Below are 27036 nucleotides of genomic sequence, written 5' to 3'. Positions count from 1 at the left end.
TAAAATTAAACGACAGTGACACTTTAAGTTGTTGTTATGTATGCTTTCTGGTACATGGCCAAGGTTTACAATCATCTTCGCCAGTCAATGGTACCAGTTTTAGTACTTTAATGCTGGTTATAGCTTCTACATGGTTACATATCCACTTGGTAGCTATGGCTGACAATAGCTGACGCTGGGGCAGGTAAGGTTTAGCACTAGTGTCCCACACTGGCAGGCGGCACCAGATTTAATCGCCCACAGCCGTCTATAATGGCCACTATTGTATCTTACATAGCTCATTGCATAGGCTGAGTTCTCACCCCTGGCTCATTGCCTTGTTTCCATTTTAACTTTCTGATGTTCCTCCTTACAAAAATATCCAGTCTTCCACTACTTATCAGCTGCTGTATGTCCTGCAGGAAGTGGTGTATTCTTTCCAGTCTGACACAGTGCTCTCTGCTGCCACCTCTGTCCATTTCAGGAACTGTCCATAGCAGGAGAGGTTTTCATTAGGGATTTGCTACTGCTCTGGACAGTTCCTGACATGTACAGAGGTGGCAGCAGAGAGCACTGTGTCAGACTGGAGAGAATACACCACTTCCTGCAGGACATACAGCAGCTGATAAGTACTGGAAGACTTGAATTTTTTTTTTAAATACAAGTAAAAGTAGTAGATAGTCGCTAATACATATCAGTGATGGAAAGATGATCTCCAGGATGTGATTGTATTGAGATGACATTGATGTCGTATTCACATTTCTATTTCAGCGTCCTTGAAAGGGGGGTCAGGTGCCGTCAGTGTGATCTCTGGATTATTGTCAGTGGTCACATTGGGCCCCATTTATGCTTGGATCCTGGTGTAAAAAAGAAGTTGGTGCCCATACAAAAGTATGTAATGTTTCCTTCCATCTCATCTGTACCTTTATTTTAAATGTAAGGGTTGTATACAGTATATCCCCCGTTAGAGGCAATACAGCACTGGCGCTAATACCCAGATATACAGCACTGGCGCTAATACCCAGATATACAGTAAAGTGCTACTTAGAAAGGTAGGGTACCCTGTGTCCCCAAGTGTAAAGTAGTGTTGCTAAAAGCAGAAATACCCAGCACAATAATAGTATTCTAATAATAAATGTTGTGTTACCATATGATGTGTGCTTACATTTTGAAAGGAGGAAACGAATCCTCAGGTAAGTACAGGTGCAGAGAAAACTTCACAGACAGGGGAGCGCTCTGGCCGATAGCATCTTCACACTTGTCCTTCGCATTCCGTGTTGGGTAAGGAGATCCTTAGTGAAGCTACGGGTCCTTCCAGTAGTTAGAAAGGTTCCTACATGTTTCACTTATTACGATTACCTTCATCAGGGATCGTTGTAGTTATTTATTTTTTTTATTGCGCTGGTTATTTCTGCTTTTAGTGCCATTTCTGTTCCCTAAATGTTCCAGTCTCTTCTGCGGCCACTTATTTGTATTCTTGTCCCATTTAATTGGGGAACCCAGGATGAAGCTAGACGATAGATTCTTGATGGAAACCTGCTACAGTAGGGGCATATTGAACTAATGCAGGGGTGCACCATCTGTTCTGATCTATGGAGGCCGATTAGCCTGCAACCGAGGGTTACAATTCAGCACTCCAGAGAGGAGGGAGTTAATCATGCATGCAACTCTTCATTTTGGCGTATTAAAGTTACAGGAACAGCCTAACATTTGATAGCTTCCATAAACTACAATGGAGGCAACCATGACACACTCTCAACCCCATTTGCCGCAGATCAGGGGACCCCTATTCTCCCAATACATAGGAGTCTCAGGCTATGTTCACATGGCGTAAGACACCGGTTGTTCCGTGACCCCGCTGGGTCACTGAACGGCCTGTGTCAGAGAAGATCACCCTGGCCGATACTGCAGTACCAGCTGGATGATCTTTATCTCTGATGAATTGAGAGGGGGGCGCATTAGTGTGCGCCCGCATCCAAATTCCCCGCTGCACACAATGGAGCGTGCTGCCGGAGCTGCACGTTCTATTGTGTGCACTGACAGGTCTCCTGCAGCCGCTATTCAATAAACAGCGACCACAGAAAACTGACATGTATACTAGCGTATACTGTGTATATGTGTGTATGTGTGTGTATATATATTATATATTGACTTTGCAGGTAATTGCTGTTAAGCTGATCACTCTGTATAACATTCTGGAGTATATGCAAATTGCCATTTTTATAACTGAAGCAGTAGACTTTGTAAAAATTAATATTTGTATCATTCTCAAAACTTTTGGCCATGACTGTACAGCCAGATGGTTGGGGGGCACATAGAATAGGCACTGAGCTGTTCACACCTGATCTAATGTCTGTGGCCAGGTTTAGGAGGAACATTAAAGTATATATAATGGTATAATGCTACATTACAGAATAAGATCACAACAAAAGTCATTGGAAGCCAAAGGGGAACAGGGAGTACACAGGAGGAGTAGCAGCTCATCTGGTGTAGAAAAATGCATCATGGTTACTTCTCCATCATCATCATCATCATCATTTATTTTCTATAACATAGCTTTATGGCCAAATAAAGCTAAAGGGTCCCTTCAGCAACAATTGTTGGGTCGTCAGTTATCTCTCCCGCCCACCCCATACACAGGATCATTCAGCACGGCTGATCATTCTGTCATCTCTATGGGGAAGGAAATGGTGTGCCGCAGCCAGGCTGCTCTGGTGGCTTGTCTCTCAGAGAAAAAAGGGGTCGGGCAGTGAAAATACATCACCCCGATCCTAATTTGAATCTGTCGGTGGATGGTTGGGATAGCTCCATACACCTTATACCACAAGCTTGTTAGTACATATAAGGTATATGGGGACCTTAACAGCATTGTTGGAGACATTGTTGTTCAAACCTAAAATCATCGGGCACTGACTGTGCATCACAGCGTGGAATAGCGATGTGTGGCAGGTGACCGAAGATTTAACAGCCAATATACTTTACCTAAGCATGTTGCAGGGCTTCTCCTGCGCTCCTTCTTCCTCCCGGTCCTGCACGCAGAAGCAGCTTCAGAGCGGCCTGTCTTGCTGACAGACCGCTCAGCCAATCACTGGCCAGTGATTGGCTGAGCAGTCTCAGTATACAATTCACCACGCTTGCAAACAAAACTTGTTTGGTAATGCTTTACTGAAAGTATCCTTTCATTTCTTTTGCAACACAAATTCACTATGTTGTACAAATATATAAATCACCCAAAGTGCTCATGACGCGGGCCACATCTGGTAACTGGATACGATTTCACCCCTTACGGAGCTCTTGATCCACCATTTGCATCACTGAAGACAGGTAAGCGTGCAACCACGCAGCCGGATGGACGTTGCAGGAGTGTTCCTCCCTTCTTCACAGATTGGGAGCCTCCTACGTACACCCGCTACAAACACCCTAGTGTACTCAGCCAAGTTGTTTCTATTTAGTTGGCTGAGCAGTCTGCCAGCTCAGACAGGCCAATCCAAAGTTGCGCGCGGGACTGGGAGGAAGAAGGAGCGCAGGAGAAGCCCTGCCACATGGTTAGGTAATGTATGCTGTTTGAACAAGGGCTACAAGGACATCGGTAACAATGTCCCTGCAGCCCTCACTTAACGATTATCGTGCTGTGTAATAGGCCCAGTAAACGAGCACTGATCTAGCAGATTGGCGCTTGTTTACATTATTGATCGGGCCCCCATCGGCCTGTGGAATACAACCCTAAGTAACCAGACACTTTCTAGAGCAACATAAGAAGGGAACTATTGCAAATGGAATTCCTAGCTCCAAAAGAGGGACATGTAAAGGGCAAAGAGGGACAGGGGGATGTGGGTCAAAAGTAGGGACTGTCCCTCCAAAAGAGGGACACTTGGGAGGTATGCTAAAAGTATATCTAAAAATAAACTCCCCTCACCCAAATAAGTAGTCATTGTGAACCGTGTGTCTGTATCATCAGATGTCATCATGTCCCAGCTGAGGAAAACCTTCATCTTTGTTGTTTCTTCTCTAGGAAATCAGATGGGAGCAGATGGTATTGTGTCAGTCATGAGGCACCTGGTGGATTGAAGCCGGCAACGTAGTTGTCACCTGCATTCCGCATTTGGTGGCAGCTTAGGTTTATTCTGTATACGCGTGCCTTAATAATATCATAGTGATCTGCAACTAATATCATTCATAGTGATCTGCAACTAATATTAGTCACAGTAATCTGTTGGCACAGTTTGGTTTGATGTTCTGTTCGCCCTGTTAAGATGAAAGATGGCCTCTAATGCTCTACAAGTGGAGATGGGCTAGAACTGAGCTTATGTGGCTCCATACTGAGCACTGTGCTGCCGCAGCTTGGCCCTATACTATACTGACTGCAGTGCTACTGATCTGTGCATGTATATTAGCCTTACTCCATGGGATTACCATTGGTTCATGGGGGTTATCCAGGATTGGAAAATAGCCGCTTTCCTTCAAAAACAGCGCCACTCTTGTTGTGAGTTTGTGTTTGGTATTGCAGCTCAGTTCCATTGTATAGAAAATACTGACCCTCTTCTCTGGATGGCCCTGTCTATCAAGGCAAGAGAGACACCCTATAAGGGTGATCCTGCACTCGTACCTCCTGGTGCCCCTTAATTTACCCTAATGGGGGTGAGTGGGGTTTATAGATAGCAAGTAGTGATAAAAAGAAAAATTGGTCGTTATCTATACTTGATACCCAGGCCATCTTTATGCCATGGTCAGGGAACTTGGTCATGGAACATCTCATGGCAAGTACACGCATCCATATTGTGTTGTTCAAATAAATTGTAACTTGATATTTTTGGGCACATACCTTGGCCATCTGGCCAATTACCATCCAATTCACTTATTAACAGATTTGGCAATATACAATACATATCCCTGGCTGTAATGTTGGGATATTTTCTCCCTGAAGAATTGTGTGCAATAACAAGGAAAGGCGTCGGAGAGTGTTTTATCATCAGGCGGGATTAAGACCGCCATATATTGTTTGTTCATTATAGGTTGGGACTAGTGTTGAATGGAGATGCTGAACTGTTCAGGTTCGGCAATGTTCTCCAAACCCAAATGTTCGGGATTTGACTCCTGGAGGCTGGAGAAGTTGGATGCAGCCTCAGGGAGTCCTAGAAAATGTGACTGTATCCATGTTTTCCAGGACTCCCTAGGGCTGCATCCAACTTCTGCAGCTGATGAAGTTGTGGGTTTGGAGAACATGACCGAAGCCAAACAGTTCGGCATCTCTATTAGACACTAGTTCTGACATTGCCAATAAAACCACAGTATGCTTATATATACTGCCTGATGGGTGGGAATACCAGGAGGTACGAGTGCGGGATCACTCCTATAAGAGTGCCTCCCAAAGAAGAGGGTCAGTATAGGGTGGGCCACCACCGATACTTTCACCAGACTTATACGGGCCGCTCTTCAGCATGGGCCTCACCTCTGGGCCAGTTATGTGAGCTATGGGGTTTTGTACTGTGGGATTTTTTTTTTCCACCTTTTTAACTAGCAGAATAAAAGTTCTGTTTAATGTGGAATAATTCTGTTCTCTTTTGGAGTTGTAATACCCCACACAAACGAAGGACAAGGGTGGTGCTGTCTTTGGAAGGAAGAGGCCATCTTTTATTTTAAATCCTGGATATCATATGAAACATATGAACAACTTTAAAGCAAATGGACCATCAGGCAAAAAAAAACATTGATGTACCTGATGGTACATTTGCTTTAAGTTTAGACACGATGATGAAGCGGTACGACTCCAGCAGCTGACTCCGAGTCCAGGAATTGGTCCCTCGACACATACATCTTCTACCATGATAGTCCTGCTACCTCATAATTTATTTGTTTTCTTCATTAGTCTATAATATAATTACTACCTACCTCAGTGTGATATAAGGCTCCGTTCACACGGAGCAAAACTGGTGGAGTCCCGCCAGCCTCCGCGTCATTATGGGAGTCTATGGGAGGTTCTCCGCCGCGGAATCCCAACGGCCTCCGTGTCATAATGACAGTATATGAAAGGCTCGCGTGCCTCCTCTCTCCGCGCTGAAGAATGAACATGTCCATTCTTCAGCGCGGAGAGAGGAGGCACGCGAGCCTTCCATATACTGTCATTATGACACGGAGGCCGCCGGGATTCCGGAGCTGAGAATTTTGCTGTGGAATTTCGCCAGTTTTGCTCTGTGTAAACGGAGCCTAATCCTATAAGCTATAAACCTGTGTGTTGGTGTTAGATGTTAAGCTGAATTCTAGCCAAAGTCTACAGTGTTCTCGCGTTATCAGTCTGGTAAGCTGAGATATCAGGTACTTTTTGTTGCGATTCTTCTCTAGCACTTTATATGCCCGCAACCTCCTGCTGCTGCTGCTCAGCTAATATTACTGAAAGTACAAGTTACCGGAACGCCAAAATCGGCCCAGTTGGATTTTTGCGAGAATAAATTCCCCATCATTAGTTGTGATTTCAGCAACACCGCCATGTATTCTACAAGTCTTTATATCCCCTATCATCAAGGAGTTAGGGCGGGTTCACACTACGGAATTCTCGCGGACAATGTCCGCGGAATTCCGTCAGCTGTCCGCCCGCACATCTGGGCGCCTTTCCGCTGGCCCCATAGACACCATTCTATGGGCCGGCGTATTCCGCTATACGCTGAAAGAAGTGTCATGTTACTTCTTTTAGCGGATCACGGAATACGCAGGGCGGGCGGACAGCTGACGGAATTCCGCGGACATTGTCCGCGAGAATTCCGTAGTGTGAACCCGCCCTTATCCAGGATTAGCTTTCTTCCAGAAACAGGGCCACTCTCGCTCGTCCTCAGTTTGTGCGGGGTATTGCAGCTCAGTTCCATCTTAGCTGATAGAACCAGCCTGCAGTACCGCACACAACCTGCGGTCAAGAATGGCACTGTTTCTGGAAATAAAAATAGCCATGCTTTTTAATCCTGGATAACCCGGGTATAGCAGCTCTGCATGGTGAAAGAGAATATCGTGGCTTGAATATCTCCATGGAAAGGGGCAATATAATCCAACACACAAATGTGTTTGTTGTATAATTATATAATTATTTGGATTATACAGTTTGATAATATTTTGATTGTGAGATTTAAATAATAAACGCATTATGCTTACCATCTCCGGTGTGATGTTCTAGGATCACATATACGGTTATATTTTAGTGTCACACTAATGGTGGGGGAGAGGAGTGCATTATAGCTCATGTAATCCTTCATGTGGGAATAAACTCTCACAGTAGCTGTCCTCCAGAAGGAAGAGAGTGAGCTCTATGGTGCCACCTATTGGAAATGAATTTTTTTTTTTTTTAAATTTCTAAATAGCAGTTTGGCAGTATCGTCAATGAGAAGCTTCAGCCCCACAACACCCTGCTCTGTAATGATGAAGCAGTTGTCCAGAGAGGGATAACTCTTGCTTTTGGAGGAGATTTTGGTTAATGATTTCCAGTCATGTTTCAAGTCTCTTTAAGGGGATGAGCATTTATTTGCAGCTACTCCTCCTCCAGTAGGTGGCACCATAGAGGAAAAGGGGACATTATTTTGCACAGTAAAAACAGCGTAAAAATAAACCCCACTATATCCAGAGATCGTCCGTGTGACATATTGTCCGGGTTACATATAATCCTCTGTGTGACCGTCTCTGTGGAACACCTCACTGATCAGGTGGTAAATGAACACACAGCAGGTGTTAAGAAACACACAGGCCGATAGGATCAGACGCACACTGTTGAACGTTATGTAATCCGTCTGTTCTTTCACTCCTAGAGGTAAAATTAAAAATATATATTATGTTCATGGTACAATGCATGTGATATCACTACCATCCAGAGGAGAAACTGTTATCAGCAATTTGACCCACATAAAAGTGTAAATGTATGCAATACATATCTCTACCACTAGGTGAAGCATTGCACTCCATCTGCTTGACTGAAAGAGCCTATTCATTTAAAGGGGTTGTCCAGCGAAAATCTTTTTTTTCTTTTTTTCTTCAAATCAACTGGTATAAGAAAGTTATAGAGATTTGTAATTTACTATTTAAAAATATTCAGTCTTCCCATATATATCAGCTGCTGTATGTCCTGCAGGAAGTGGTGTATTCTTTCCAGTCTGACACAGTGCTCTCTGCTGCTACCTCTGTCCGTGTCAGGAACTGTCCAGAGCAGCAACAAATCCTCATAGATAAAACTTTTCTTCGCTGGACAGTTCCTGACATGGACAGAGGTGTCAGCAGAGAGCACTGTGTCAGACTGAAAAGAATACATCACTTCCTGCAGGACATACAGCAGCTAATAAGTACTGGAATTTTTTTTTTATATTAAATAGAAGTAAATTACAAATCTGTATAACTTTCTGAAATCAGTTGATTTGAAAGAAAAAGATTTTTTGCTGGCGTAACCTTTAAAGAAGGGACAGTAAGTCAGTGTTCACAAGTGTCTGATACTCTGGGGTAAAAAGGGGGGTATTTAGGTTTCAAAAAATAGCTAGAGGATTGCCCCTTTAAGCCTAAAGGCTAGCTTGCCTACAATTTGCTGTTCTGGACCCCAGTCGCAGTCAGTATAGGTGATATGCCATGATAGTTTATGATGGGAAAAGCCAATGTAGGCATCAGCCTATGGAAATACCCTTGTGTAGTTACTGTACATGTGTGTATGGGTGAAATAGGGAACAGGAACTGATATACAGTAGGTGATTTTGAAGTTAACAAATGTGAACGTTCAGCGTGTCTGGAAAAACCACATCACAAATGACCAACATGTTCCCTAATTTAAAGGAGAAGTCCGACGAAAATTTTTATTTAAGTATTGTATTGGCCCCCAAAAGTTATACAAATCCCCAATATACACTTTTAATGGGAAATGCTTATAAAGTACTTTTTTCCCTGCACTTACTACTGCATCAAGGCTTCACTTCCTGGTTAAAATGGTGATGTCACTTCCTGAATAACATGGTGATGTCACTTCCTGGATAACATGGTGATGTCACGACCCGACTCCCAGAGCTGTGCGGGCTGTGGCTGCTGGAGAGGATGATGGCAGGGGGATGCTCAGTGTCCCTCCAGTGCCCTGTGTCCCTCAGTGTCCCCCTGCCATCATCCTCTCCAGCAGCCACAGCCCACACAGCTCTGGGAGTCGGGTCGTGACATCACCATGTTATCCAGGAAGTGACATCACCATGTTATCCAGGAAGTGACATCACCTTGTTATCCAGAAAGTGACATCGCCATGTTATCCAGGAAGTGACATCACCATGTTATCCAGGAAGTGACATCGCCATGTTATCCAGGAAGTGACATCACCATGTTATCCAGGAAGTGACATCACCGTGTTATCCAGGAAGTGACATCACCGTGTTATCCAGGAAGTGAAGCCTTGATGCAGTAGTAGGTGCAGGGAAAAAAGCACTTTATATGCATTTCCCGTAATAACTGTATATTGGTGATTTGTATAACTTTGGGGGGCAATACAATACTTTAATAAACGTTTTCGTCGGACATCTCCTTTAAAGAAGCGCTCCAAGATTCTTTATTTTTATTTTATTATGCAGATAGCCATGTATGTATATAGTTTAGCTAGTTATTACTTTCTATTTCCTAGAATCCTTTTTCTTTCACTTGGGTCATGTGATTTCATGGTGACCACCTGGAAATTAGGTGTGTTTCTGTGATCACAATGGTGGTCACCTTCTAATCTTCCTGTATGAGGAAGATGCATGGACTGTTCCACCAAAGCTCTCCACAAGGGGGAGACAGAAACCTCCAGCCTCCCTGACTGTATACTTAGGCACCAAGATTCCGTAGTGTGAAAGGGGCCTTATAGTCTATAGAGGAAGGGGGCATTTGGAGGCGCTGCCGAAATTGTAGAGACAAGCATTATTGCCCTACCCTCTTAGCAGGAAGAAATGCTACTGGCTTTAGCCGCTTATGTGATGCGGTGCTGATGCATCATGGGATTGATAACAGAATGCAGTTTGAAATCTGGAAGTCAGGATGGTTGCTGATCAGAGGTCACATTATCCAGGAGAGCTTTTTAAAAGGTGTTGGCCATTCTATCCTAAAGCTATGCACTTTATTAGGACAGCAGGTTTATGTCATTTACTCCTATATATGTTCCTGCTGTGCCCTGAAGATAGAAGCCACCAGGTCTTCTTGCTGTGCTGTACTTTCTGACCCTGTGAGCAGTGATCCCGGCCTGAGCATGGCCTGACATAGGTATCAAAATGAAAAGTTGCATATGTGAAAAAATGGGGATTCACTGTGGAGGGGCCACCCTGGATTTCAGTGTGGAGGGGCCACCCTGGACATCACGGTCAAGGGGCCACCCTGGACATCACTGTGGAGGGGCCACCCTGGACATCACTGTGGAGGGGCCACCCTGGATTTCAGTGTGGAGGGGCCATCCTGGATTTCAGTGTGGAGGGGCCACCCTGGACATCACTGTGGAGGGGCCACCCTGGACATCACTGTGGAGGGGCCGTCCTGGATTTCAGTGTGGAGGGGCCGTCCTGGATTTCAGTGTGGAGGGGCCGTCCTGGATCTCAGTGTGGAGGGGCCACCCTGGACATCACTGTGGAGGGGCCATCCTGGATCTCAGTGTGGAGGGGCCACCCTGGACATCACTGTGGAGGGGTAGCCCTGGACATCACTGTGGAGGGGCCACCCTGGACATCACTGTGGAGGGGCCGCCCTGGACATCACTGTGGAGGGGCCACCCTGGACCTCACTGTGAAGGGGCCGTCCTGGATTTCACTGTGGAGGGGTCGCCCTGAACCTCACTGTGGAGGGGTAGCCCTGGACATCACTGTGGAGGGGCCACCCTGAACGTCACTGTGGAGGGGCTGCCCTGAACTTCATTGTGGAGGAGCCGCCCTGGATCTCACTGTGGAGGAGCCGCCCTAAACTTCACTGTGGAGGGGCCGCCCTGGATCTCACTGTGGAGGGGGCGCCCTGGATCTCACTGTGGAGGGACCGCCCTGAACTTCACTGTGGAGGAGCCGCCCTGGATCTCACTGTGGAGGGGCCGCCCTGAACTTCACTGTGGAGGAGCCGCCCTGGATCTCACTGTGGAGGGGTTGCTGTGGACCTTACTGTGGAGGAGCCGCCCTGGATCTCACTGTGAAGAGGTCGCCCTGAACTTCACTGTGGAGGGGCCGCCCTGAACTTCACTGTGGAGGGGCCGCTCTGAACTTCACTTTGGAGGGGTCCCCCTGGACCTCACTGTGGAGGGGCCACTTTGGACCTCACCGTGGGGGGGCCGCTTTGGACCTCACCGTGGGGGGGCCGCTTTGGACCTCACCGTGGAGGGGCTGCTTTGGACCTCACTGTGGAGGGGCCGCCCTGGACCTCTCTGTGGAGGGGCCGCTTTGGACCTCACCATGGATGGGCCACCTTGGACTTTCTTTTTGTGTTTTATTGGGACCTAGGAACGGGCCCTGTAGCCTATAGCCTATAACCTATAGCTCCCTACTTACCGGGCGCCCTCAGGTCATACAGCTGTACACATTGACTCATTCTTCCTATGATTTCCGCTCTGTACGTTCCTTGGTCTTCTCGGTTTAGTTTGCCAATGATTAAGGATCCATCAGCCGTGACGTTGAGGCATCCTTCATGTGCCCCATCCTGGAATAGGTAAAGTTTCCATGGGGCCGTCCTGGCAATATATGTCAGTTCACTGTCTCTTCTCCAGGAAATGATGGTGATGTTAGACTGGTTTACAGCTAGTGTCACCTCTCCACCTTCTGCACCCGATACTTTTATTGTTGCTCCACATAATTCTTCACCTAATGCAGCTAGAAACAACCCAAGCAGAAGTTTAGGGCAACCATACTGTCTTATCGTATGTCCACAGTATATTCCTGCAGGGGACAGTGACTGGGTTCTAATGAATACTGGAGTCTTGTGTCAAGCCCCGCCCCTCAGACTTAAAGGGCTACTCCATTAAAAAAAAACAAAAAAAACTTTCAAATCAAGTGTCAGAAAATGCCAATGATTGTAATTTAGTTCTATTAAAATATCTCAAGTCTTCCAGTACCTATTAGCTGTTGTATGTCCTCCAACTTCTATTTCTAGCGGGAACGGAGCATCACCGGATATTTTGAAATCGCTAGTGGCGGTGGAGAGCAGTCTGCCTGGGACCCGGCAATGGAGCTGGACAGGTAAGTGTACGTCCCTGTCATCTCGCCGGCAGCAGAGTAAAATATAATTTTATACCAGACAACTCCTTTAAAGTGACTCTGTACCCACAATCTGACCCCCCCAAACCACCTGTACCTTTGGATAGCTGCTTTTAATCCAAGATCTGTCCTGGGTTCCGTTTGGCAGGTGATGCAATTGTTGTCCTAAAAATTTTTTTTTAAACTGGCAGCCCCGTGCCCAACGTCCAGGGCTTAGATTGTGTATGCATTAGGCTGGCACAACCTCTCTGTCCCTCCTCCCCACCCTCCTCATCATTAGGAATGCTCCAGGCAGATTGCCTCCTATTCTCCACCTGTGTGAGCACAGCGCATGGGCTGGATTGTTAAGGCACCTGTGCAATGTTCAGCATGGAGAAAATGTTCCAGTGGCATTCCTAATGATGAAGAGGGTGGGGAGGAGGGACGGAGGGGTGGTGCAAAATTAGGGCACAGATACTCTAAGCCACGGCCGTTGGGCACAGGGCTGCAAGTTTAAAAGTTGTTTTTTAGGACAATAACTGCATCACCTGCCAAACGGACCCCAGGACAGATCTTGGATTAAATGCAGCTATCTGAGGGTTTTGGGGGGTCAGATTGTGGGTACAGAGTCACTTTAAGACGTCCATCATTTCTATCAACCAATCTCCTTTATTGCAACACTGTGAAGTCCAGTAAATGGCAACCCCAACAAAGAGCCACATATCAGGGTTGAAACGTTGCCATTTACTGTAGTATACGTGGCAATAAAGAAGATAGGTTGATAGGCATGTTGGCCGTCTTAAGCCCCTATTACACGGGACGACATAGAGGAGCAAACGAGGGCTGTCAGCACTCGTTTGCTCCTCGTTCCCCGCTTGCTGACGCTGCTATTATACACGTCAGCAGCAAGCAGGTGAGTGCAAAGGACTGCCCGGGTGATCGCCAGATCGTCCAGGCAGCCTATAGAGGGTCTTTACTATTTACATCTAATAACAGTCAATGTGGCCATGATGCAGCCTGCAATATAATGCGACCGTAACATGATAAATTCATAAAATGAAATTACATTTGGTTGCAGGCCCCAAGTAACAGTATCAGGTTTTATATTGGTTTTCAAAAGTTTTTATAATTTTTTTTTTTTTAATTTTCAAAATATAAAAAATATGCCGTACAGTCTATATAGTAAATAGTAAAGGCCGACATGAAGGTTCCATAGATAGAAGCATCCAAAGATTCCATTATAACCAACAGGAAAACATCATTACTATGTATAGCTTAAACTGGCTATGTCATATAAAGTGAATACAGACACGCAGCTTACCTTTCTGAAGAGAGAGAAATATGAAGCCGCACAACAGAGAATTTCCCTTAGTCTCCTGCACATCAGTAAGAGGACTTCACACGCACACAGCTCTGCACCATCTACAACACACTGTCATCTCGCTCTCATGCAATCAGTCATTTCCGCCCATATAAACTATAAAACCGCCTGCTAACCACACACACACACGGTCTGTAATTCACAAGTGTTACCTCTCTGGAGGAAGTCTGCCATATATTTCTTGGCATTCTGTTTCTTTGTTCACTTTCCACATTTCCAGAGATGCTAGAATTAGGTGGCAGCTCCCATATTACCGTACATGAAAGGAGTCACCTAGAAGTGGAAGCAGGCACGAAGATGGTGAATATAGTTAGAAAGGGACAAACACATAGAAGAGTTCACCCACCTATCACAGGTTATCTGGAGCAGAGGTGTCAAACTACGGCCCTCCAGCTGGTGCAAAACTACAAGTGCCATCATGCCTGGACAGCCAAAGCTTTGCTGGTCTGCTCGCTCCGTGAAGCACACATAACACGGACAGTGAATCCCTTTCCTTGAGTGTTTTCTCACCCGGCATGATCTATTAAAATCATGCCGGGAGCATCACGTTGTCTACAGTCCTGTACTCTGACCCAGGAAGTCTCCCTCATCTTTCAAATCATAGCAAATCCACTTCAGGCTGGGGATAGCATCAGGGGACAGGACTGTGGGGGTAATCTCTTTATAGCTTTAACCCCTCTCTCCCCGGACAGAAAGTGCTGCATGTATGTGTCCACATCTGCCCTGCTCATTCCTTCATGCTCCCTTCAGTCTCTGTCAGCCCTTGTGCTTCCCATCCTCTCCATTCCGGCTATAATGTGCCTGCACTCACACTCAGTTATACACCTTGCTGTTATAATGGGCCTGCACTCACACTCAGCTATACACCTTGCTGTTATAATGGGCCTGCACTCACACTCAGCTATACACACTGCTATTATAATGGGCCTGCACTTACACTCAGCTATACACTGCTGTATAGAATAGTTTCTGTCACTGTCCTCCTGCACAGCTCTGAGATTCTCACTTCCTGATTGGTCTATGCTGAACACACCCCCTTCCCCATTGCTGTCTTGTGACCACACAGACGTCTCACAGCAGCCCTGCTTCTCTAGTCTAGCCTGTTGTCCTACACTACTGCATTATGGGAATCTGCAGCTCCATCCTGTATCTACAAACTGCGTCTGTGTTATCAGGGTTATACAGTTACTATACATTATACTCCACATACTGATTGCTATACTGAACAGTAACTTATAATATCACATAATCAGCTTCTTCTAATCGTTTGTTTCATTTGTTTTACCTGTTATTCAGAATTTACAAAAATCCTTATTTTTGGGGTGTGGAACCAATTGTCTGCATTTTTAAGGATTTCTTATGGGAAAATTTGCTTCTGTTCAAGAGTGGATTTGGATTACAAGCGCAGTCCCAGGCATATATATATATATATATATATATATATATATATATATATATATATTATATAGTTATATATATATATATATATATATATATATATATATATATTGTAGGGATCTTCCCGGGGGATGGTGTGTTTGGACACAGTTCAGACAGCAAACTTGGACTTATAAAAACAGCTGGGTGTTTATTAGCTGCATAAACAGTCCTCAACAGAAATGTAGCAATACCATGCTTTTCAGAACAAAACAAAACAAAAAGGTCCTTGCCCGTCTGGGCACTTACTAACACAGGTCTCCTATCTGACTCTTCAGTAGGCAGTATCACAGGGTATGAATAGGCCCCAGCGGCGGCAGTATTCGTTGCTCCCAGGAGATACAGCATGCAAGCTGTTCACCCCTGGCTGAGAGCAACGAATACTGCCGCCGCTGGGGCCTATTCATACCCTGTGATACTGCCTACTGAAGAGTCAGATAGGAGACCTGTGTTAGTAAGTGCCCAGACGGGCAAGGACCTTTTTGTTTTGTTTTGTTCTGAAAAGCATGGTATTGCTACATTTCTGTTGAGGACTGTTTATGCAGCTAATAAACACCCAGCTGTTTTTATAAGTCCAAGTTTGCTGTCTGAACTGTGTCCAAACACACCATCCCCCGGGAAGATCCCTACAATTGGTGGAGGATGCGGGCAATTGTTTTAGACGCAGTGTTTCTTAGGGGTACAGCCTCAGGATAGCGGGTTGCGTAGTCTAAGACCACCAAAATGTACTGGTGTCCCCTTGCCGACTTTACAATGGGTCCCACCAAGTCCATTGCAATGCGGTCAAAAGGTACCTCTATGATGGGGAGCGAAACCAAAGGACTGCGGAAATGCGACACTGGGGCGCTAAGCTGACATGTGGGGCACGACTCGCAGTAATTTTTTTATGTCAGCATAAATCGCAGGCCAAAAAAACCTCTGGAGGACTCTCTCCTGTGTTTTATCTGTCCCCAAGTGGCCCCCAAGGACATGATTATGGGCCATGTCGAGTACCTGACGCCGGTACGACTTAGGCACCAGAAGCTGTTCCACAACCTCATCATTAATCTTAGTGACTCTATAGTAGAGATCATTAGTCACAGAAAAATGTGGAAACTTTTTCTCAGCTTCTGGTTCCTGAGGTACCCCATTCATAACAGTGACCTGCTCTCTCGCATTTTTGAGAGTGGGGTCCTGCAACTGTGCAGTCCCAAAATTATCCCTAGACACCTCTAAGTCTGGAACATTCTGGTCAGTGGGAGGAGCCTCTTCCTCACCAGCCAGGACCTGCAAAGGAAAAGCATTTTCATCCTGTACATTTTTATCATTTACCGTGGGTAATGCAATAGACTTAGGGGTATCCTCACTCCTTTCAGGGGATTGTTGTTTTCCCCATAGAGCCCAGAACAATGGAAAATCACGCCCCAATATCACATTATGCATAAGGTTTTTAACCACACCCACTTCATATTGTACAGCGCCTAGTTCAGTCCCGACATTAGCCAGTACTATAGAGTAAACCTTAAGCCCTATAGGATACCAGAAGCACGGAGGGAGGCGGTGTCAGCCGAGGTAAAACGTATGCTTGACCTAGGAGTCATTGAGGTGTCCCAGAGCGAGTGGTCCAGCCCGATTGTGTCATTCCCAAAACCCACACTGGATCGAGGGGGAGGGAATGGCAGGTCCCACTACCAACCTATCCACCATTCCAGTAAATCCGGCCCGGAAAATTTAAAGAACAACTCAGCAGCATATCACTGCTGAGTGACAGGTCTCTTCCGGATTTACCATCTCCCCATAAGCAGTAGTCTGGGTGAGATGTACCTCCCCTCGAGCACTTTTCCTGTGACATGTCCACAATATATATATATAATGCATACAGGACTGTATACAGCAAAGGAGAGCATTGTGCTCTAAATTAGGGGAATAGGCTGTACAGGACACATCTAGTTTCAGGTTGGAAGCAAAACTCCAAAAAGAGGAAGAAACGCTGCAAGGTAGGCGGCCACCGAGGCTGTGTCTCAGGGTTTAAGGAACAGATACATGTAAGTGTGGCTGAACAATATAAAGAATATAGTAGGCTTTCTATATGGATATGTAGTAATAGTATAATAACATGATGCAAATGGGTTAGATCGATGGCGGTGTAGACCGGGAATACAAATGGGAATATCACTTACCGGGTATGTCACACTTTACTTCAGCCAAACTTGCTGCAAGACACTGAAGAGATATTCCCAGAGACTATAGCAAGTTTTTGAACTCTCTTTCCTCTTCGCAATACAATAACCCAGGAGACCTTATACTGGATATATGTCCATCAACATCCATTTCTGTGTGGGGTTGGAGCCCTTTTGGCCTCCAGAACTGCAGCAATGTATTGCAGCATAGATCCCGCTAGGTGCTGACATCGTTCTGCAGGAATATCGGCCTATGTTGCCGGGGTCACTTCACGCACTAAGATGCTCTAAAAAGCCTCATCCCAGAGATCTATGGTGTAAGAGACTCTGGCCGCAGGTTTATGGCGTCCTATCTTGGGGTAGCAAACTAGTGGCAGAGAAGCTGAACAGAATGATGTATCACTTACATTGGTCTGTACAACTGATCCAGATATCTCCTCCTAAATAACATGGACAATAAGTAGTCCTCTCCATTATGTGCATGAACCCAGTAGTCCTGGATATTCATGAGAAGCAGAAAACTCCGCCCACCAGCTGCTGATTGGCAGTTATCTATCCATGCAGTGTATAGGCAGTCAACTGTCAATCAGCAGCTGGAGGACGGGAGAGGGGTGTGGCAAGTGTCCTATTCTCCGGCATATTAGGAGAACAGTGAAACAGAATTGTACAAGTAATACACCGATCTGTTCAGCAGTTATATCACTAGTTCATGTTGTCTTTATTTAGCATAGCATAAACCTAGTGACAGATTCCCTTTAAGATATGGGGACTGAAAAGGTTGGGGAAGTGATTTTAAATCGTTTTGAAATCGCTTAAGCCCATCTCACACATTAGGGCGAATGTGTGAAAGACATTCAATGTGTTTACACGAGCCGATTATGGCTCAAATGCGATCGTTATGGCAAAAATCCGAGTGATAATCGTTCCATGTAAATGGACCGTTATAGAGAATGCTCTTGATTCTTAATGTGAGAGTATTTTTGTGTGTGAGAGTACCATACAGTATATGTGTATAAAATCATGAGACTGTGTACCTGTCAAACTTTGTATTTGTATTCTATTTTCACATTCTAGGTATGTATGTATATCTGTAAGAGTATATTCACTTTTTAGTGTACAGAAGTGTAATTCTAAGTGATTCTGAGAGAGTAATGTACAGTATGTGCCTATAAAAGTGAGAGAATCACTGTCAATGTTTGTGAGAGTCCATGCTAATATCACTGTAAAAACACTCTAATGGTGCGTTCACACCTACAGGATCTGCAGCTGATTTTCTGCAGCAGATGTGAGCACAGGGATCCGACTCCTCCTACTCTATCATAGAGTCCAGGCTGCCGCAGATGACTAGAAGGGGTGGTAACCATGAAATGAAAGTAAAACTAAGAGGGAGCCGGTCCTAGCACAATGGTGAGGGTGTGATTTGAGTCATTATTATTTATCGTATTATTATGTGTGTGGTATATATTTTTATTACTCTTCCTGTATATAAATCTCATCTGGTTTCTGTATCGCTCATCATTCTGATATCTGCTTTCTCAGTGGTCGGCATTGTGCTTGTATAGTAGTAATAAACCTTTAAGGGATATAATGAATACAAGTGTGCAGTCAGATTGTGAGGAGGCGATGAGAGAAAATTACACTGATAAAGCATTGGTTGGCCAGGCATGATGGGATTTGTAGTTGTGCAATAGCTAGAGGTTGGACCCCAACAATTTAAGACCCTATTACACAGGGTGATTATCGTGCGGAAAATCGTTTGAATTTAAATGATAATCGCCCTGTGTAATTGCAGGCAACGATCAAAAAATCGTTTGTGTGACGTTGGTTGTTGATTTAGATCTGACCCTAAAATCATCGTTCGTTAATCATTCGCTGTAATTCCGCATTTGCACATCGCTCCTTCATTCGCCGGGATCTCGGGGGGAGTCAATGATCGCTGTAATCGTAACTAACAACTATCGTTCTGTGTAATATAACGATTTCAGGTTATCGGTAAACAATCTTGTTTGCAATTGTTTTTCGTTAGTCGTTAATCGTTAAAAAACGTCAAATAGGACCCTTAGACCAGCCAGCTGTTGCAAAACTACAAGGCCCATCATGGCTATACAAATAATGGGAATGGCAGCTCTGCAATGGCCCGGAGGGCTGAAGATTCCCCATCCCTGCATAATGTGGGCGTCCACATGCTCTGTAGATCACGGATGCTATGGAGCGTGAAGCTGCAGGCTGCAGTCAGGAACTCCTGGCATCATATATTATTATGATGCTGGGAGCTCCGAACCTGTTCATATCTTCCTGCTACTGTACTGACACAACCACTTGGCTATAATTTATAAAGGCCATCATATGCGTACGTTGGTCTTATCTAAATCCCCACCCCATGTCCATGACAGATTTATCGAGAGGTTACGGCACTCAATAAATCCAGTTGGTAATTGGGTCCAGTTGGAGGCCATGTCCCCTCTGAACTATGCCGCTAACTACTGCCTGCCCACCAGATGAAGGTGAAAATTCTAATATTTTTTGGCGGGTAGAGGGATGATAAATCCCCCCTATATGTGTAGGAGTATATGGCAGGGCTGTGTAGGCTGGGATGACGTGGTGACAAATGCTGGACGGGCTGGTCAGAGATGGTAATAAAGGATGGACAGGTGGGTGGGGGGGTGGGGATAGAGCTCAGAGACAAGATCCAGCCAGATAGGAGATGTGTTGTCTCGGGTGGAGGGAGGAGCCAGGGAGCTGGAGACAACACCACACTGAAAATGTAAGAACTACACAACTTCCTGTCAGGGTTTAGTTAAGCCATCCATGAAGTGAAAACAGTATATTAGTAAATGATATATCTTGGGGTGATTGTTTTTATTTCATTCCTTCTAATAGCTGTTTTAACAAGACGTAGCTCGGTCTTAGTATAGGAAAATATAATTTGGATTATAATGGTAACAGAATGTTTATTTGAAACAATAAAGGATCGTTTATTTGATCTGTTCATGTCTCTTTTTTACTTGTAGTCATGAGGAAGAAAGACAATGGAGATTGCTCATTGCTTGATGTGTATGCTGATATGTAAGTTGACTATAATGTGATATCTTCTAATTTCTCTGTGTCCTGCTCAATATCTTATGGTGTGTTTACACAGACAGATTCAGGGTGCCTTTACACAGACAGATTTATCTGACAGATTTTTGAAGCCAAAGCCAGGAACAGACTATTTAAACAGAGAACAGGTCATAAACGAAAGACTGAGATTTCTCCTCTTTTCAAATTCATTCCTCGCTTTGGCTTCAAAAATCTCTGTGTGTAAAGGCAGCCTTACCTGACAGATTATTGAAACCAAAGCCAGGAATGGATTTGAAAAGAGGAGAGATCTCAGTCTTTCCTTTATGACCTGTTCTTTTTTTATAGCCTCTTCCTGGCTTTGGCGTCAATAATCTGTCAGATAAATCTGTCTGTGTAAACGCACCATAACTCTTAGAAGAATAATCACTGATGCACTGGTATAATGTTGACCTATAAAGCCAATAATACCTGTCTTGTGTCGTGTGCTTGTCTAGTGCCATATATTGGGGGTATACAGGGAACACCCCTGGGAACTACAGAAAAACTGAGGACAGCTGACAGCCTGGGAATACAACAGGTGACATCTCTTCAGCAAAAAGGTTGGTAATATCCTTATTTATCATACTGTATGTTTAGGGCTACATGGCGACTTTGGTCATGTGACGTAAAGATCGCAATATCGCATTGCAAAATGGTTTCTATAATGATGCGACTGCATTGTCTATGGGAAACTTTGGAGACAGAGGGATATGTTGTTTGGCATAGACCAGAAATGTCAGCTATGCACATGTATGACAATCCCTCCATTCTGACTGGAAATATGGGACCATTCCCGAGATGTTGAGGGGATCATAGTGGATAAATGTTAATGGCTGAAATACATCTTTATGTGCCAGAAGTCTTGTTCAGTGTTCATGTAGAATCTAACAAAGCCTATACACCTTCAGCCGACAGTTCTGTCTCCCGTCCTCCCCATACACATGAACATTCGGCACAACCCAACACTCATGTTTTCCCTATTTGAAGTGGGGGTGGAAGCCGTACACAGACCGCTCTGGCATCTGCTTATCTCTCCAAGAACAAAGGGGTCACACAAAATCCTTTTCTCCTAACCCCTATACCTTAAAGGGAACCAAGGGATTCAAAGTGGAGCACAGTATAAATGTGGTGTACCCCAGGTGTGATGTTATATCGGAAGAGCGGCTGGTCACCTGCCAGGTGTTGAAGTGTGACACCACTCCTGTGGTGGATGGCCGAGATACAGCCGGACCTTGTAGTGTTGTCTCGTCACGCCAGGGCCTGGAGGGCACACAGGTGTGATGGCACGCCTGCTTTTAGTTCTGAAGGCCGGTTGTACCCTTTTCCCCTGTGGTCGGTGTCCTGCCAGGTTAATATCACGGATGGCCAGAGTGGTATAGTGACCCTCCCGGATGATAGGACCCGCCACCGACAGAAAGGGAAAATGTCCCAAGGTTGCGGTGTGTGCTGTGTTGGTGGGTTGCGAATAATCACAGAGTCTTTTGAATATAGAGGAGCCGGTTTATTACTTGTAAATGTGCAGCAGGTAACACAGCTTCAACATTATGAGGTTTCTTTAAATAAAGCACTTGAAACACACTTGGCAAAGTTCCAATAAATACTTGACAATACAACAACCAGATCTGTAGTAGAAGTGCAGTGTAGGATATAGTTGTGTTGATTGAGTTGTGCTGAGTGATGCAAGAGGCAGAGAGGAGGATGCCGTGAGAGTCTCAACCCATGTAGTACTGTGCTCTGCCGGGATGTTTGAGGATAAGGTAGAATACTTAGAAGAACAAGAAAAAGAAGAACACCTGTGCCCATGCATTGACCTTGAATTAGTCTTCACACTACCTTATGCCCACTAGACTTGGCTGAACCTTCCTAATGGGTGACACAGGCCCCAGACATTGTTACCTGGGTTGAGCGGAATATTGAGGGTTCCCTGCTGACACCCGCACTGCGAGACCGAGTTCCTAGGCTTACTGCAACTTTGCTCTGTTCGGATCAGTTCCTGGCTCTTTAGTTGATAATGTCCTGCTCTGTGACTTCTCCTTGGCCACAGCGTGGGTTGAGGTTATCTCTGGCTTATCCTCTCCTAAGAGGAGTTTAACAGTGCATAGTGCTATATAGTGTTACTTGTAGGAAAGTTGTGTGAAGCGTGCTGTCTTGTGTCCTTCCCATACGGGCTTCTGACTAAGACTCAACTGAGGTACGGGGACCTGGCAGAGGGCCAGGGCCCAAATCAGACCACTGTGGAGAGCTATCTAGCTGGCGTCCTTCCTCCACAATTTCAAGAACGAAAGACCCCTGCTCCTCCTCCACCCATGTGACTTACTTCCTCTCCGCACTCCTACTGGTCTACAGATTCAGGTGACCAACAGCAAAACAATAACCGTTTACAATCCTTCAGCGGTGCAGCTTCCATATACATCTATAATATAGTGACATCTAGTGGCAAACTTTAGTACTTTTTTCATCACCATAATAATACAATAGGTACAGACTTTTGCGAAGGGTGTATATATCTGTAATACCTGTGTTAGGACACCACATAAAGCTCATGTACCGGCCATGATGGCAGCAGCAAAAGCTTTGTACCAGAAAAAATAAAGTTTCTCGCGTGTGGCAAGGAGAGAGACAGCAAGTAGTCATCTGGGTGGCTCCCTGACTAGTGTCTAGTCACCGCTCTCTCTGCGTGCTCGGCAGGGATGAGTGACAGGGAGAGGCCTGTTACTGGCGCCTCTCTGCCTGTCACTCATCCCCACCGGGAGGGAGAGAGTGGTGACTAGACACTAGTCGGGGAGCCACCCAGATGACTCTGGTACAAATATTCTGTTGCAACCGCGGCTGGTACATGCCGTTGGCTGCACAGGACCTTTATACAGTGCTCCAGGGAACCAGGTGCAAAATCCTCTCATTAGTAGTGCTGGGGACATTTGGCAGTGGTTGTCCCTTTCTCCCTACAGGCAATCTGTAATATTATATCGTTTCTTATAGGCACCAATGTGGATCTAAAGAGATAGTCTAGTGGTGACACCTTATAAAAAAAAACTGTGAGCCATATCTCATTCTCAGTGGTGCACAATATGGGAGATTTAAAAAAAAATGATACCTGTTGCTTAGCTGATTTTAGCAAAGTTATAAAGTCATGTTTCCCTTCCAAGCTTAAGTGTCGTAGAAGCTGTGCTGAGCTGCAGCATGCATGCCTCTATGGTGGCCTCCGGTGTAGAGGCACGGCCGGTCAATTGCCTGATGGTTAGGCCTGGTGGTAATGTGTTGTGACACCAGTGCCGGATTGGCACACAGATGTGCTAGCACACCTGGTTTTAGTTCAATGGGCTGGCTATACCATTTTTCTTTGTGGACTGTAACCTGCCGGGCTGTTTGGGGGTCCCTTGGGCAATTATCACTGTGGTCCAGAGTGGAGTAGTGACCCACCTGGACTATTGGTACTGCCACCCACAGAAAGGGGAGATGACCCCAGAGAGGTGTATTCACTGTGTAGGTGCTTAGTGAAGAACCACAGAGTCCTGTTACAATAAAGAAAATCTGTTTACTTGATGTAGGAAGCAGGTAATACAGCTTTGCCTTGATATGGTACTTTATACTTGATAGGCTAGATCTGTACTGAGAGTGGATCAGAAGATAGAGCCGTTCTAGCTGGGTTGCGTGCTGAGAGATAGAAAGTTCAGAAAAGTAGAGAGGAGGATGTCGAGAGAGTCCCAACCCAAGTAGTACTGTGCTCTGTTGGAACTCCAGAGGTAGAAGAAGTAGAATACTTGAAAGTAGAGAAAATGCTTGTGCCTGTGTTTTGACTCTTTGGTCTTTGTACCAACTATTGCCCACCAGTGTCGGGTGACCCGTCCTAGAGGGTGACACAAGCCCCAGACCTCCTCCCTCCTCCACCCTTCCCCTCATTCTGAGCCTTGTACAACACTCTTGCAAAGCAAGGAGGAGCAGGGGAGGGAGGAGGCATACATGCTGAAGTTTAGCACGGCTTGTATGACATTTGACCTTGAAAAAAACAAAACAAAAACTTTTTATAACTTTGCAAATAGCCCTCAAAATAGAATATATATTGAATACATACCGGAGTATAGTATGTGCCTATAGACTTGTATGGATGTTAAGACTTGGATGGAGCCCTAATACAGTCATGGTTGAGGCCTGAGATGTAGTTAGGCTTAAGGTTAGTGGATGATATCTCCGGTGGGGCATCTACTTGGCATACAGTTTTTTTCAAAAAGACGTCTACTTCCTCAGGTATCTTACTGGAAACAAAGAATATATCTGCTCTGATCGGGGAAGATGTCACTCTGGCGGTTAATAGTGATGAAAAAAATGAAATACAAGATATCCAGTGGGTTAAAAATGAAGTCAATTTTGCTACAACCAAACCACACAGAGGTGTCACTATCCGGGAAAGTAGATATGATGGAAGACTGAACAGCTCAGAGGACGGATCACTAGTTATACACAACTTACTGATGGAAGACCAAGGGGAATATAAAGCGGACATACTCCTGCTAAACCTGGACAAATATGAAATGGTTTATCTCCTACACATTTCTGGTAAGTTTCATGGTTAAAGTGAATGTACCATCACAAGTACTGAAATTTTTTTCCCTTTTTTTAAACCACCTCTGGGTGCTCGCACTCAGAACTGTTTTCTGCTTCAGCACTGGTGCGGAGAGGGTATGCTCGGCAACCATGTGATGGCACATTTGCTTTTAAGGAATGTATTTGTGTGCAAGTCAATATTTGTCAATTTAGCGAGTATATGCAGCTACCATATCAGGTAGTTTTTATACAAAAAAACTAATACAAAACAACAGTAAAAAACATAATTGTTATAATACCACTATACCCTCCTTCTATAGCTATGGCTCTACCATTTCTACATGAATTCTGTATCTTTGAGTACTGATTTGTTGCTGTTTTTAATTCTTCCTTTTGATGGAATGTTGTTCTTTTTCTATGAGACTGAATTTAATATTTTCTTTTTGAAGATAAAGTTGTGCCCCACAGGACGCATGAGGTGGTGATTATATTAGTGGTCCTAGCACTGGTGGTGGTGGCGGTTGTAGTAGGTGTAGCATTCGTGATGAGGAAACGCTTCAGAAATACTGTATGTATCACCACATTTCTTCTATGCTTTACTGGGTTTATTTTCCTTTATAGCTTAGATGGGGACCCAGGGGGTTAGATATTTCCACTATCTCATTTAAAGGTGAACTCTGGTCAAAAATAAAATCCAGGGTGGGCAGGAGGTGGTGGGAGCAAAATAATGAAATCATACTTACCTGTCCCGGTGGACCCACAGCGCAGTGCCCCTGAGCTGAGAGGGTCGTTCCCTCGGCACAGAAACCCGGGAGATACAGGAGACTGGAGGTTGTGAGTTGGTGGTGCTGTGACTGCGGGGCCATCTGGACAGGTAAGTATGACTTCATTGTTATTGCTATTTTTACTTTGCCCTTTAAATGCATGTTTTTGTAACCATATGTATTGCTTTAATAAATGTATCTCTTTTGAAAAAATAAATCTTAAATCTTGTGTATAATGCTCCCCTTCAGACTCATGTGTTTCCTTTATGCCCTTAAAGGGCTTTCTGGCCAATATATGGGCCCTATTGCACAGAGCGATAATCGGCCTGATTTGGCTCTGTGTAATAGAGATAACGATCAGCCGATGAAATAATCATCGCCTGATCTTTTCTTTAGGCCCAGACCTAAAATCCTCACTACGTGTAATAGCAATGCGCGGCCGACGGCTAATGATTGCCAAAATAGTTAATACTCTAGCTCTTTATGCTCCTAGTCTTCTCCTGCTCTCTGTATCTGTCCCAGCACCGGGCGCTGCAGCTTCAGAGCGTCCGACACTGCCCTGGCCAGTGATTGGCTGAGCGGGCTGTCAGCTCAGACAGGCCACTCTGAAGCCACAGACGCATACAGAGTGTAGAAGAAGACCGGCAGCATGGACAGGTGAAGTATTTACTGTTTGGGCAAGGCCTGCACGGACATCGCTAACAATGTCCATGCAGCCCTTGCTAAACAATTATCAGGCTGTGTAATAGACCCATTAATCGAGCGCCAGATTGGTGCTTGTTTACAATATTGATCTGGCCATCATCGCCCTGTGTAATAGTACCCTATAGCACATCAATAACTTATTGACGGGGAGCGCTGGCATCAGCTGTTTGGCGCTCACACTACTAAGCGAACAGAGTTTGTCTCTTTTCTCTGTGTAGTGGGGACGACCTGTAACTGCAGCCCGTGTCTTGTTCACTTACATGGAAGCCGAGCTACATTTACCACACACCACGACTACACAGTAAACGGTGCAAACTCTGTGCACTGTGTAGTACAGGCGCCGAACAGCTGATCTGTGCGTGTGGAGGCACCCCTCCAATCTATTTAAGCTGGAAAACCCCTTTAAGCTCTCTACATGCTAACCTTCAGACAGTAGAAGAGAAAGCAAACAAAAAGGAATAGCTCATAATGTGACTACACTCTGTGTATTTGTAGTCTGTTACCATGGAGACACATAGCTCTAAATGAGAACTGTAAGCTCAAAATGTAGGCAACTGTGAATCAGAACTACTTGCTTCATTTCTTTAATTTAGATAGGCCAATGGTCTGCCATTGTCCCACAGTAGACCAACATTTTCCACTCCCTCTTTTTAGCAAATATAGAAAAGATATCAACAAAGGGCAAAAAATGTAAAATTCGAGTTGAGTTGAGACATTTCGATGGGGCAGGAATCCATGTGGTGATAAGACGGATGACGGTTTTACACTGAAACACGGAGAGAGGGACATAATATAACCTCAGT

The 27036-nt window shown here is 45.0% G+C and overlaps 1 protein-coding gene and 1 long non-coding RNA gene across 6 annotated transcripts in view; one reads left to right on the top strand and one right to left on the bottom strand.

Moving 5' to 3' along the window:
- Window positions 1-24543, top strand: part of LOC138771587 (uncharacterized) — a 46629-nt gene extending 22086 nt beyond the window's left edge. For 3 of the 5 annotated variants that reach the window (XR_011359646.1, XR_011359648.1, XR_011359649.1), the window contains exons 5-9: window positions 751-870; window positions 18381-18530; window positions 20135-20189; window positions 20678-20782; window positions 24468-24543. Coding sequence is in view for 1 of the 5 variants with exons in the window: in XM_069951433.1 (XP_069807534.1) it covers window positions 751-845 (95 nt within the window). In the remaining 4 variants the exon portion in view is untranslated. Of the gene's footprint in view, window positions 1-750; window positions 871-3991; window positions 5994-6114; window positions 6495-18380; window positions 18531-20134; window positions 20190-20677; window positions 20783-24467 lie in introns of those variants that run through there. The other 2 variants (XR_011359647.1, XM_069951433.1) reach the window with 2 other exon arrangements.
- LOC138770825 (uncharacterized) lies at window positions 7027-13578 on the bottom strand. Its single transcript, XR_011359512.1, has 3 exons — window positions 13468-13578; window positions 11466-11783; window positions 7027-7759 (listed from the first exon to the last, which is right to left on the bottom strand). It is a non-coding gene; the product is annotated as an uncharacterized lncRNA (long non-coding RNA).
- Window positions 24544-27036: the final 2493 nt, after the last annotated feature.

Source organism: Dendropsophus ebraccatus, chromosome 13 (assembly GCF_027789765.1).
Source record: "Dendropsophus ebraccatus isolate aDenEbr1 chromosome 13, aDenEbr1.pat, whole genome shotgun sequence".
Lineage (NCBI taxonomy): Eukaryota > Metazoa > Chordata > Amphibia > Anura > Hylidae > Dendropsophus > Dendropsophus ebraccatus.
The sequence above is the reverse complement of the archived record's forward strand: the minus strand, read 5'-3'. Positions and strand labels throughout refer to the sequence as shown.